Source organism: Sminthopsis crassicaudata, chromosome 2 (assembly GCF_048593235.1).
Source record: "Sminthopsis crassicaudata isolate SCR6 chromosome 2, ASM4859323v1, whole genome shotgun sequence".
Lineage (NCBI taxonomy): Eukaryota > Metazoa > Chordata > Mammalia > Dasyuromorphia > Dasyuridae > Sminthopsis > Sminthopsis crassicaudata.
In genome coordinates, this window is record NC_133618.1 from 264933134 (window position 1) to 264948443 (window position 15310).

The 15310-nt window shown below is 33.5% G+C and overlaps 1 protein-coding gene across 3 annotated transcripts in view; it reads right to left on the minus strand.

Moving 5' to 3' along the window:
- DPH6 (diphthamine biosynthesis 6) overlaps positions 1 to 15310 on the minus strand; it is a 454085-nt gene that overhangs the window by 246341 nt on the left and 192434 nt on the right. For all 3 annotated transcript variants that reach the window (XM_074289213.1, XM_074289214.1, XM_074289215.1), the window contains exon 8: positions 10746 to 10833. In XM_074289213.1, coding sequence (XP_074145314.1) covers positions 10746 to 10833 — 88 coding nt within the window. The remainder of the gene's footprint in view (positions 1 to 10745; positions 10834 to 15310) is intronic.

Here is a 15310-nt window from a genome sequence, read left to right on the forward strand (position 1 = left end):
ATCCCACATAGGGCTTCTACCTATTATCAAAGAAATAATATATGTAAAGCATTTTGTAAAACTCAAATTACCATGTAAATATTAGCTACTATTATTATTGTTGTTGTTATTATTGTTTGAGGATCTTTCTCTAGGTCTTTTAAAATTATTGTAATATTAGAATCTTAGATTTAGAGCTGGAATGAATATTAGGAGTCACTTCCTACATACTTTTTTCATTATAAAGAAACTGGAGCTGAGAAAAGTTAATTTTTTTTGCTCAAATCATATCTGAGGCTAGATTTGAACTCAGATCTTCTTGACACCAAGCACAATGTTCTATTCACTACTTACACAATTCGTGAGCCCATTTTTCCTTATAATGCATGTTTGTATACCATATAACCCTGTTTTTATGTGTCACCTTGTCAAGTCAGAGGATCATCAAAGTTATGTCTATGACTATACCTACCATGGTATTCATAAGATATTAACATGCATGGAAAACAGTGCACAGGACCTTTCAGATTTTGTATTATCTGCACAAATTTAGTTACTTTGTGTAACAAGTCTAAGATTTTTAAGGGGCACCTTGTATTACTGTCATTTATGAAATTCTACATGTTCCTTTGTCCTTATTTTCATGATACATGTAGGGTATTTTCATAATCATTTTATCAGGGTCATAAACATAAGAGTCAGTAGTTATTGATATCTTCTTGATCATACTTTTGATAGTGATATTGATCATGATGTTTCCCTAACATTTGCTATTTTTCTCTTTCAAACATTTTAAGAATCCCTCAGTTACATAAAATTAGTCTTATAAAGGACAATTCCAGCACAGATTTCTTTTATGTTACAGTACCTCTGGTTAGTCTAGCTGCTTTTATTCTCTTTTATCTTCTTTAATGTTATTTCCCCTTCCTCACATAACCAACATATTGAGGTCTGAGATGTTAGCATACAAATGAGTAGGTCGATAATTAGAAATGAAGAAAACTGTTACAGAAATGAATTAAATTTTTCATCTGTTACCCTCTTTCCAGATTAAATTTAGTAAAACATGCTTTAGTATGATAATATGCCAGATTTTTGCAAATTTACCTTTCACTCCATTGCTTTTTGTTATATGAGGCATTACTTCTAATCTTCTACCACTCTTTCATGATTTTATTTTTTTTTTTTTGCAAATGATTTTATATTCTAAACCAGTATTGTCTTTGTTTATTAGGTCTCTTCATTGGCCATGGAGAGCCAATTTTGAGATAGTTTCTAAGCTCTTTAAATCTTCTTGTAGCAACTGCTTAATTTTAAGATTAAGAAATGTTGATAGTCTATATTAATATATTTCCCTTGAATCATTTCCTTTTTTTTTTTTTAGCCTTCGATAACTTGTTTGAATAGGTCATATTGGAGCTCTTGTGTTTGCATGCTATATTGTATCTTTATTTTTTCTCCTAGTTTGCTGTAATTTTTACCTTTGCTTTTATGAGTCAATGATTTGACTCTATAGAGACAGTTGATTCAGAAAAGACTCCAGTGTTGGGAACCATTAATTTTCTATCTGTTACATTAGGCACTCATTTCAGATGAAGCATTCAGATGATCTATTTACTTGTAAACAATGTATAAAACCTTTGTGATAGAAAGTGTTTCTGATATAATAAAACTTCTGTGCAGTTGTTGAGCCTCTTGATTATTGTTTTCTCAGTCTTAAACTATATATTTTGTTAAACATATTTATTTGCACTCACAATAACTGAGGTAGGTATTCATACAGAACCTGAAACTCTGAGACAGTTCATAAGTTTTCTAGTCTCTCCTTAACTAAGAATCACTTTTAAAGCTCCTTAACAAAAATTTTATTTAAAGACCTATAAGTCAAAGGGACCCACAATCATTTACTTTGTGAGAATTCTAATTGTTAGAAAGTTTCTCTATAAAACAAAATTGCTTCTCTTCTATCCATTATTCCTAGTTCTATCTGAGGGGGTAGGGTAGGGACCAGAGGGAAGAATACTGTATCATAATCATTCATATTTGTTCTTTATCTTTCCTTTTAGATAAAAATTCCATGAAAGTGTGGCCCATATCTTATAACTAAACTTTGTGTTTCATCCAGTACTTAGCACAGATCTCAGTAAAGGATTAAGAAAGATTTGTTTTAAGAATGAATAAATTATGAAGGATTCAAAAAAATTAAATACAATAAGTACATATAACATAGTATTTTTAAACATATTTGCTGTTGTTTAGCTGTTTCAGTCATATCCAACTCTTTGGGATGCCATTTGGGTTCTTCTTGGCAGAGATACTGGAGTGTTTTGACATTTCCTTCTCCAGCTCATTTTACAGATGAGGAAACCAAGGCAAACAAGGTGAAGTGATTAACCCAGAGTCACACAGTTATAAGTATCTGAAGCTGGATTTGAACTCAGGAATATGAGTTTTCTGAACTCCAGGCATGTTACTTTATCCATTGGGCAACTCAGCTGCTCCATACAACTTATAGGTAAATACTGAGGATAAGGATGGATATTACACCTGTGATTTCATTTGGTGTGGGGAACTTTTAGATGAGGAAAGTTCCTCTAATAATATAAATTGGTACTCTCTCTGCAACTTAAAACTCTGCAAATTAAAATTATAAGGACAATTGACAGATTATAGTTCTAACAGAAATTACTCCAGGATTACACAAGAAGTATGTGTAGATGTGACTTGAATACAGGGCTTCTTAACTCTGAAGTAACATTTCTATGTACTAAGCTTGCTATTCCTCATTAAATAACAAATATCCCAGTAAAGGATTAATGACAACTGTTTGCCTGAATTTCATAAAACCACTTTACTGAAGTATGTAAAAGTTGGAGAACAAAGCATAAAGAGAGATTCATTAACACATTTTGTATTACACTATAACAAAGGAAACAAGCAGATCTTTACGAGATTATGAAAATGAATGCTATTAATAGTATTAATGAAATGACACATTTGTATTTGCATCTAGCAATTTATCTCTGAAAAGGCTATCTAGAAATTATCTTTCTTATAACGTTTGTATTTTTTTCTAATTTTTCATTTTCTATGTTATCAAGCAAAGAAACACAGGTAGGCTTTTGCAATTCTTATGCAAAAATGTATCTTGAATTTTCAGAGCAATGTATTAAAACATAACAAGGAATAAAATGTTATTCTCCCTGAGGCACAAAGGCTCATTGTGTTGACAGAAAGAATCTAAAACAAATTTCTACCTTGTCTTTTTAGTTAAACAAAAAAGAGATTTATCTGAAGAATATCCACACCAGAAAGGCATAAGAAAATGGTTTCTGTTTTCATAGTAATAAGAAACACTAGGCAAAATTGCTAAATAAATATAAAATTCAATTCAAATAGTATAAAATTATCACTTATGTTTGAAGAATCTGAGGAAAAGATGTTTCAAGTTTAGACAGTATAAACAATATGGGGGATATCATCATATTTACTTTGAAAAATCTAGAGCAAAACTGATCTTCTGGTAACTTGGATTCATTTATGAGTACCACCTAGGGTCATAAAGACAGTAATCCAATAACAAATTCTTTTATGATTGTGAAAATGAAACATTATAAAAACTCCACAACAGACATAATGAAGATGAAATACCACTCCATCCTGGTTTTCTTATAATTATATGAAATAAACTGAAACCTCCCTCCATAATTAAAATTATCTCCAAGACTATGACAACTAAATTTTTAGAAATACAATTCAATCAATAAGCTAACTTTATTCCAAAAATGTTAGTCAATGGATATGATGGATTCTAATGAAAAAAAAAGAGACAAAATTCAAGTTATTCTGGTATCATGTAGTCTCAACTACATTTTTCTCTTCTGTGTCTCTGTATACCTTTTGTAAACTGGACTCAACTAAGGGGCGATTGGCAATGATTTTGTTGTTGTTGTTGTTCCATTTTAAATATATTAAATAACTGTAATTTCATAATTGTGGGTAATTCTACTGGTCTGGACCACAATGCCATTTGTAATTTAGCAGTCGATGCTATTTGAGAGTTGCTTGCATAAAAACTTTATCCCCTTGAAGCCCACTTGTTGATGATGTAGGAATTTTCAAATAGCAATTTAAACTCTGTATATAGGATGCAAGAATTATTTGACAACCACTTTAACTTTAACTTTTAATGACATTGATTCGATTGGTGGTGCTATTAACTCTAATAATGTTTAATAAATAGATCAGGATTGATACGTTCAACTGAAAGTTATGCTCAAAGTGGTTCTATTATATTTCCAGTTATGGTGTTTCAATGAAAAAATCTCCTTCACCTATGTATCTAAGATAAAACTAACAAGATATTTAATATAACATGCAACAAAACATTTGATGTTTTCAGAAAAAAAAAACAGGAGAAGGAAAACTAGTTTAAGAGATTGAAGAACATTTCTTCATAATGTGAGTAAATATTAAGAAGAATAAAACAAATTAATTTGAGGTGAAATGGTCAATTTTCTACTTGGGGAAATTTTAAGAAAAAAAAACAACAACAAATATTTTGCTATTCTAGTACCAAAGATAATGTTTTCCTCTTAGCAAAATTTTAACTTCATTTCCATGAACCTTAAGTCTTAAAAAATATAATGGCTTTGCTTACAATGAATTTGAAATATTGTCTCCTATAACACACTTGAAAATCTGAAGGCTTAACAAAATCTAAAATATCTACATAAGCAGGAAAGCTTCTGAAGAGATAAAAGTAAAATCTTGATTCTTATGTAAAAGGTTATGCATTTTAATACAATCCTTTGCTTGATTTATGTAAAGCTTTGTGTTTTTCATTTTCCCCAGCCTGTCACATTGAAGTGATGTATGGTGCATTTTAACATCAAGTTTGCCATGAGCGATAAAGTCAGTGGCCTCAGAGAAATATTAATATATTTCTACTTTTTTCCCCCTAGACTTTTTTGTTATTCAGCTTATTTAGTTTATGATCACATGTTTGACTGACATCATATTCATACAACCTCAAGTATAAATTCTTTATTTTAAGAATACTTAGAACAACTGGAATATTTAGTAGGACACTTTAATTGCTAAAACATATGAAAATACTGTCCTAGTGACACTTAGAATTGTAGAGCTTTTTAAATCCAGAAAGGGTTTCAGAAATTAACAAATTCAATGCCATCTCTTGGGAGTTGAAGAAACTGATAGAAGAAATTATTTATCTTTTTTTTTTTATTAATTTTTATAATTATGACATTTTTTTTGACAGTACATAAGCATAGGTAATTTTTTTTTTTTTTTTTTTTTTACAACATTATCCCTTGTACTTCCTTCTGTTCCAAATTTTTCCCCTCCTTCCCTCCACCCCCTCCCCTAGATGGCAGGCATTCCCATATATATTAAATATCTTATAGTATATCCTAGGTACAATATATTTGTGCAGAACCGAATTTTGTTGTTGTTGTTGTTGCAAAGGAAGAATTGGATTCGGAAGGTAAAAATAACCTGGGGAGAAAAACAAAAAAACAAAACAAAACAAAAAAACAATGCTCACAGTTTACACTCATTTCCCAGTGTTCCTTTTCTGGGTGTAGCTGATTCTGTCCATCATTGATCAATTGGAATTGGATTAGCTCTTCTCTATGTTGAAGATATCCACTTCCATCAGAATACATCCTCATACAGTATCATTGTTGAAGTGTATAATGATCCCCTAGTTCTGATCATTTCACTCAGCATCAGTTGATGTAAGTCTCTCCAAGCCTCTTTGTATTCCTCCTGTTGGTCATTTCTTACAGAACAATAATATTCCATAACATTCATATACCATAATTTACCCAACCATTCTCCAATTGATGGACATCCATTCATCTTCCAGTTTCTAGCTACAACAAAAAGAGCTGCCACAAACATTTTGGCACATACAGGTCCCTTTCCCTTCTTTAGTATTTCCTTGGGATATAAGCCCAATAGTAGCACTGCTGGATCAAAAGGTATGCACAGTTTGATAACTTTTTGGGCATAATTCCAGATTGCTCTCCAGAATGGTTGGATTCTTTCACAACTCCACCAACAATGCATCAGAGTCCCAGTTTTCCCACAGCCCCTCCAACATTCATCATTATTTGTTCCTGTCATCTTAGCCAATCTGACAGGTGTGTAGGGATATCTCAGAGTTGTCTTAATTTGCATTTCTCTAATCAATAGTGATTTGGAGCACTCTTTCATATGAGTGGAAATAGTTTTAAAGAAATTATTTATCTAAAGTCACATTTTATAAAACTTTTAAAAAAATACTTAAAATTCAACTATTGCATAGTATAATCAGTGTAAGTTTGTCCTTTGTGGATGTGGATCATAACACCTCCTTTACTTCATTACTTGTATGACCTTTTTCAAAGCCTCTACTATGTTTAAAATTCAAATGTTAAGTTTCTAGGCCTCAGAAGATGAACATAACACATATCATTGCACTGTGTCAGAAAACTTTCTAGCCTGGCATAGAATTTGTCAGAACTTCTGTTCAACTAACTTATTCTTTTTTATTATTATTATAGTTTTTTATTTACAAAATATATGCAATTTTTCAACATTGACTCTTGCCAAACCTTCTGTTTCAACTTTTCCTCTCTTTCCCCTCACCCCCTCCCCTAGATAGCAGTTAGTCCAAAACATGTTAAATATGCTAAAGTATATATACAATTATCTTGCTGCACAAGAAAAATCATAGATCTAGAAAGAAAGCAAAAATCTGAGAAGGAAAACAAAAAATGCAAGCAAACAATAACAGAAAGAATGAAAATGCTATGTTGTGGTCCACACTCAGTTTCCATGGTCCTCTCTTTGCATGTATATGACTCTCTTCATTACTGAACAACTGAAACTGATTTGAATCATCTCATTGTTGAAGAGAGCCATTCCATCAGAATTGATCATTGTATAATCTTGTTGTTTCCACGTACAATGATCTCCTGGTTCATTTCACTTACCATCAGTTCATGTAAGTCTCTTCAGATCTCTATGAAATCATCCTGCTGGTCATTTCTTACAGAACAGTAATATTCCATAACATTCATATACCACAATTTATTCAGCCATTCTCCAATTGATGGGTATCCACTCAGTTTCCAGTTTCTGGCCACTATAAAGAGGGCTGCCACAAACATTCTTGTACATACAGGTCTCTTTCCCTTCGGGATATAAGCCCAGTAGTAACACTTCCAGATCAAAGGATATGCACAATTTGACAACTTTTTGAGTAAAGCTCCAAATTGTTCTCCAGAATGCTTGAATCTGTTCACAATTCCATCCATAATGCATAAGTGTCCGAGTTTTCCCACATCTCCTCCAACATCCATCCTTTTTTTTTTCCTGTCATCTTAGCCAATCTGACAGGTGTGTAGTGGTATCTCAGAGTTGTCTTAATTTGCATTTCTCTGATTGATAATGATTTGGAATACTCTTTCATATGAGTAGAAATAGTTTCATTTCATCATCTTAAAATTGTCTGTTCATATTCTTAACCATTTATTATTTGGAGAATAGCTTAATTTCTTATAAATTTGAGTCAATTATATATTTTGGAAATGAGGCCTTTATAAGAATCTTTGAATTTAAAAAGGTTTTCTCAGTTTATTGCTTCCCTTCTAATCTTGTCTGCATTAGTTTTGTTTGTACAAAAGCTTTTTAAACTTAATATAATATAAATTATCTATTTTGTGATCAATAATGATTTCTAGCTCTTCTTTGGTCACATATTCCTTCCTCCTCCACAGGTCTGAGAGATAAACTATTCTATGTTTTTCTAATTTATTCAATGCCTATCAAATAACTTATCCTTTAATAACCTGAATGCCCTTCAAACCATGATAACACATTAGAGCAGAACATTAGTGAAGGGTACCTTACTATCTCATAATAATTATTTTACTTTCCAGTTAGGTTGAAATATTTAGCAATGAGAACTCAGAGAAAAAAGCAGTGAATTCCAATAATGGAAACAGTAAAGTGTGTTTGGTCCTTTTTCAGTCATTTCTGACTATTCATGACTCCATTTGGGGTACTTATAGCAAAAATAATGGGAGTGGTTCATTGTTTCCTTTTCCAGATCATTTTTCAGAGTGATTTGTCCAGAGTCACAAGACAAATAAGTATCTATTTGAAGCCAAATTTGAATTCAGGAAGATGAGTCTTCCTGACTCAAGACGCAGTACTCTATTCATTGTGCCACATAGCTATCACAGTTATAGGATAAATATTTAATAATTATGTCAGAAAAATATGTTTTCATGAAGTAGAAATAACTCCAAAATACAGCAATTAAGTTAGTGAAGATTTGAAGGAGATATAAATAATGTACAATCTCAATAAAAAAAGAATATCAAAGCAATTCATTGTTATTTGGGGACTAGTGTCATTAGATCTGTTCATAAGTTTGGAATGGTAATATAATATTGATAAAAGTTCTAATATAATAAGAACACAAAAGTTGCAAAGAAAACTAAGCCTAAATTATTTCTTTTCACATGATGTATGTCATTATTCAGAATTTTATAAAGGTGCATTTTATTACCAATTTTAAGATAATAAGCAAGAATAAATGGTATTTTCTTGCTCTACTTAGAACCTTAGAACACTTCAGAGTCCAATTATGGGTGCACCAAAAATAATAAATTTGACTGATGAAATCAAGTGAAATGAATTTCAATGGTGAAAGTAAATGGTTATCATTTCTTCCCTATCTTAAATGGTTCATAGGAATGATTAGATTCCAAAAGGAAAGATAAATTGGACAGAGAGGAAAGAAAGAAGAGCATTTTGATGAAGTAAAAGGTAGTGATGGGAAAGGGAAAAGTGGTAATAACAAAAGAGAATCAGTGACATATATGATCCACAAATTATACAGCTATTTAGTGATGTGAATGAAAGATGAAATATGAGAATGAAGGGTGAAGAGACTGGTGATATCAGTGAATAAAGTATTCAATTTCACCATGTGAAATTAAAATTTTATCAAAGCACATATGTGAAAATAATTTCTCTGCACAATGTACAGACTTCCATGTAATAAAAAAGATACTAAAAATCTAAAATCCAAAATAAAAAAGAGTAAATAATGAGTATTCCTACATAGATATGTCAGTTGAATTAAATCATTAGTGGAAATGCATTTCAATCATTATGCATATAATAAGTTGAGACACAGTTGTCATTCAGGCATTGGGGATTTTAAAAATTTAAGAAATTAAAGCTAAATATGAATCAGTGCCTTTGAGCATCTCCACATTCTGTAAGCAGAAACCTGAGGATCTGCTCAGTGTAGGCCTAGTTCTATTGCCCAAGGGGAAAGGGACAGATGGATAAAGTGTATAGTAAATATGGAGACAAACACTGATATATCTAATTGAAAGTTGGAACACTCAAGGTGAAGGTGCACAGTAGATGGCAAAAATGGTCTGAATAAAAAGTCATATTGAAGCAGGTTGGGGTCCCTTTAAGAAACTGTTTTTCCTATTGATTTGTGATTCCTTTCAGATTCATCAGTGATTCCTTTCAGATTCCCAGACCCTTCTGGCTAAAGCATATCAGTCCAGGATGCTAGAGCCTTTGATTCACAAATCCTGGTCAAAAGCATCCCTTTGAATTCCAATAGGAGATCCAGGCTTGTCCCAGCCCCGACTAGATATGAGCCAACTTGGACTCTCCCAGCCCACTGGTTCTGATCTACTCCGGTTGTCCCAGCCCCCATTCTGACCTGCTTGGGCTGCCCAGCTCGGGCTTCCCAACCCCCCTAAGATAACCAATATAATAAGCTTCCATCAACTAAAGTCTTTGCAAATGGACCTCAGTAGCTTACTCAGCTGCCAGGACTTTGTGTCCACTGAGAACTGCATTCTCAGTGCGAAACTTATTTTCCATAGATCTGCCACTATAGAAGTCAGTCTCTGGCTAAACTGATATCTATCTTACAATAAACTTTCATTTTGCAACTAATATTTGGGAATGAGTGAATTCTTTCACTCTTAAACCTGCGGTCGATTTAAAGGGGATTCTTGATAACTCTCTTATAGCCACTAATCTCTAGACTACCAGGGATCTAGACAACTTTAAATAGCATCAATATGATTTGGATTATCTGTAATAAGTACACATGGGAGCATAAACAGGAAAAAATATTAAGTTTCTAAGCACTACCAAGCAAACCACGCAGTGAAAGGATTAACCTTTTCTTGATTCTGAAGCACAAACCCAAGACAAATGAACTCCCAGTGTGATGTATGTCCAGATGTGGCAACTTGACAGTACTCAAACCCAAATTGAGAAACTGTAGGGAGATTGATAGACCCAAGGCACAATTCCTGGTCATTTTCCAGGGAGAAGTGGTATAGCTGACCAAATTGGCAGATATGAAAAAGGAAGAATACACTGGAGGCTATTATCTTTATACTCACTACCTCCCTGGATTTTATCTTGTCTTTCTCCAAACTTTCCAAGCTAGTGATAGTATGCTAACAATATTATGCTAATAGAAACTTGAAAGTACTAAGTTCTATGCAGAGTTGTCTTGAAAACTTTACTGTAAACCACATCCACAAGTTCTTTGTTGTCCTTTAATTCTTGTTTATTGATTATTTGATATCAAATATCTGGAAAAAAGTATTTAAAACAACTGGGTTCCTTCCTTGCATTCAGAGATTTCATATAAATCACATATAGATCAGAGCAAGTATATCTATAATTCCAGAAAGGCTTACCTTTTCTTCCAAATGTAATTCTAAAAAACGAAGGTAAGCCACAGGCGCAAAGGCATCAGCTGAATGCAAAACTACTTCTGATGAATCCCTGAAATACAGAAACGACATTGATGGAATATATTGTTATGCATTTCCTAATCTTGCAGGATATGTGGATGACTTTTTTCTCCTACTGATTATGGGATTCCAGCAAATCTTATTACATAATCCCCTCCCCTACTCAAAATTTATATTAACCTCTAACATCTATTTTATATAAATCAGTAATTGATTTGGAAATACTGGGATTTAAACTCTACATAGAGAGATTAACTTATCTTTGTAAAGTAACTAGATTCATTTAAAGTGCCCAAACACTGAAGTTTAAACTTATATTCTATTTCTTTTCACAAGGTTCCTTGGTAAGGCATAAACATTAAACAATGGTGCTTTATCTTCATTATGCTTTTCATTTTGAATAATTCCTACAGTGCTTCATAGAAAATCTCAATTATCCTCCACAAAAGCAATACCAGTGATGGTTTTAAGTTCTCTATGAACTTTTCACACTGCAATATCGTTGCTATTAAAATTGATTGCCTGACACTGTAATTACCACATTCAGATAAAATGGTGTGAACTGTTGGAACCATATGGATACATGTAAATTACTCAAATTTTTATCAAAGTTTTATCAAAGTTTACCCTTTAAAGCATATATGAATAACTAGCATTTTGCATGAGGTCTTAACTAAGCATTCCTTTAAATTTCCTATTAGAACTATTCTGGTTAGTATTTCAATAAAATTTTAAAATTATATAAATCCTTTCCTTTTCTTTAATGTTGTAAGAACCAGTATTATTGTTTATATAATGCTAAGGTTGTAAAATAAATAGTACCATAATACAAAAATCTGATATCATTTTGTTCTTTATCATTGATGCTAAGGTTTTTTTGATAGAGCTTATATTAATAAAATGCATTAGTGGCAACAGTGGAAACTCCAGACATATTGGCTCCAAAGTGTTAAATTTTAATTTTAAATTTTATGAGTAGTCTGTCTTCTTTCATCTCACCACAGGCACGAGATAGATAATATCTATTTTTGATGGCATAATTCATCAATCAACTATCACTCATGGATACATACTTAATACCTATGATGATGTACTTATAATAGAGTATAAAAGAGCTAAGAGATCTGGGAGAGTCAGATTCAGAGATAAAGACCCTCCTGGTGACTGTCCTATCTCTTTCACTTCTCCACTAAGACCAAGGCCTGCCACCAGGAGGGTCTAAGTACATGTACACTAGAGAATCAGGGAGGAGATGGAGCTTCAATGAAGTAAGAGACTTTCATTCATTTCTTTTGAAAAAGCCAGACTAAACAGGAAAACATAGGACTCAAAAGAACCATAGAAAGGGAAATAGTGGAAAATATATATTTAAATATATATTTAAAGGTTAAACTGTTTTATCCCTAGATGGGAAAACAATATCTGTAACTCTTGTGAACTATATCTGACATTAGATTAGACAGACTGAGTATCACATGGACTGGGAGTGTGATTGTGAACTAACTCTGATGTGATCCAAGAAAGGACATTAAGGATGGGAAACTCACCTGGAAAAAGAAGAAAGGGAAAGTATAATGGGACAATTAGTTCACACCAAGAGGCTCAAAAAACCTATTACAATCTAGGGGGAAAAGGGAAGCACTATCTGAATGAGCATTGTCTGAAGCTTGATCTCATCAGTTTGGCCCTTAAGAGGGAATAACTTAATCATTCAGTTGGGTATAGAAATTTATCTAACCCTATAGAGAAAGAGGGAAAGAAAAGGGTGGGGGGACAGGATAGAAGGGAGGGCAGAAACACTAGGGAAAAAGGTAAGGGAAGGAAGGATTGATAGAAAACAAGGTAGGGAGTAGGGAGGGTAAAAATAAATACAGGACTAAAGACAGGGTGGAAAGAGAGAACAAAAGTATATACAGGGAAGAAAATAGGATGGAGGGAAATACAGAGCTGGTAATCATAATTATTAATATGAATGGGATGAGCTCTCCCATAAAATGGAAGGAAGCAAATAGCAGAGTGGATTATAAAAGCAGAATCCTATAACATGTTGTTTACAAGAAACACATTTGACAAAGAGAGACACATACAAAGTAAAGGTAAAAGGTTGGAACCGAATTTATTATGCTTCAGCTGAAGAGAGGCAAGGTCACTGTGGAAAAAGTCTGGGATTTGGAATTAAAAATCTGAGCTTGATCCTATCTTTGCCACTTACTTCCTTTGTGAACAATAACAGATTCTGAGTGTGTTGAAGAGGGAATCTGTGCTTGGGCTTCACAGTGAGAAGCAGTTACAGATCCTACTTTACAGATGCAAATAGCAGTTATGTGGCTCTGACCCCCAAAATGCAATCTCATTTCTAGGTACTAGCCTGATATTAAGCTAATTATGGCAGAGTAGAAAGAATTAGTAAGAATAATTAGGGCAAAATTCCCAGACCAACATGAAACCTACAATATAGCAATAGACTATTGTCGCTCAAAATCTAAACCCAGGTCAGAAACTTGCAGAGCTTAGGCCAGGAAGAGGAAAGCAACTAGAAATTAGACCACTTTGGGAATAATTAAAGTTTACAAGTTCCCATTGTGAACTTTTCTGAGAGTCTAGAATTATACAATACCCAATATCCTAAAAAAACATCAGAAGGATCAGCCCAGACTATCCCTTCAAGTGAAAAGAGCCCTAACATGAATTCTGAAGTCAAGATGTAGGCTGGAGGAAAGAGCAAACAATAAAAAAAAGAATTCCACTACAGAAAGTTATTATGGTGACAGAGACACTCAAGATAGAAATGCAGAAGATATGAATGAGACCATAATATGTATAAGCAAAACTCATAAGAAAAACACAACATATACTCAAATCCAATTAGCATTCCTAGAAGAGATAAAACAAGTGTTAAAAAAAAAAAAGAGAGAGGGAGAGAGAGAGAGAGAAAGAGAAGACATTTTTATAATTGAATCGGGAGCTATAAAGAAAAAAAAATGGAAAAGAAATAACTATGAAAGAATTAGAAAGAGAATCAGCAGCCTGGGACAAGAAGTAGAAAACTTTGCCCAAGGGACAAACTATCTAAATATCAGAATGATCCAAAAAATAAATGAATGACTCCATAAGAAAAAAAAAAAAAAGATATATTAAACAAAGTCAGCAGATTGAAAACAGAGAAGAAAATATGAGGTATTTAATTTCAAAAATAACTGATCTGGAAAATAGATCAAGAAGAGATGATAAGAATCAGGATTAAATAAGAATACCCTAGACATCTTATTTCAAGAAATTATGAAGCAAAACTGCCCATACCTTATAATCAGAGGATGAGAACCTCCAAAATTTGGTTCTAAATCACTTACTAGTTGTGTAATCCTGGGCAAATTACTTAATCTCTGTTGGCCTCAGACCAGAAATCTGCAAAATGGCAATAATAATAGTACCGACCTTGCAGGGTTGTTGTGAGGATTAAAAAGATAATTGTAAAGCATTTTATAGAGTGCCTGACACTTAGCTAGTGCTATATAATTGTTAGAGTAGATATTCAATAAATGCTTATTGTTGAAAAGATGGATAATTTATCAAACTTTAGCTTTCTGAATTCCAACATGGAAGGAGAAGATATCAAATTCAGATGAGCAATAAATACATGAATATTGATCCATAGATTTGAAAAAGTTAGTAGTTCTACCGTTTCAATAAAGTTAAACTCCTAACTTATACTCCCTATGTCTTTTATTGTTAGGATTACTAGGTGAGAACTCAGGTTGTCTGGACAATGACAAGGTGAGAATTCAGGTTGTCTGGACAATTACAAGGTGAGAACTCAGGTTGACTTGATTAGAGGAGCAAGCTCATTGGTTGGAGTACTTCTTCCCAGAAGCCCTTGCATTATCCCACGCCCATTCTCTGGGAGGATAAAAGAGGACACCACTCCAGAGATAGGAAAAGGCTCTGCACTAAATCAGGCTTGACGGGGCTCTCTGCAGAAAGGGAAGTCATTTCTCTGGACAAGAGTTAACAGCAACTGCCTGGAGACAACGGTTCACTAGAGGAAGAAGAATCTGTCCAAGAGATTTGAGTTGACACAGCAGATCTCTTCCCAGAGAGCGATTCGGCAGCTTCTGGAGACGACAGCTCGCTACAATTGGCGTCCACACGTGGGGCAAGGACTTTTGCTTATCCTGACAAGAGGAGCTAGACCAGACCTTCGCAATTTGGCTCCCGAATAGGAACAGACACGGTCCTGATTCCAGTGGAAAAGCCTCCCATCCAGATCTCAGTCTCTCTGACCCAGAACCGTGAGCAACGAGGAAACTTTGTTAAAGATTAAGTGAGCGTGCTAATAGATAAATAAGGAACTTAACTTGTTAAGGGCTAAACCAGCAATCTCTTATAGCTGAAATGGGGCAGATGTTAGCTATATTCAATCCCTGGACCTCAGCCGACTCAACCCCAGCCCCAGAGGCAGCCTCAGCTCCACCCCCATTCAGGAGTGGTATTATAGAGAGTATAATCAA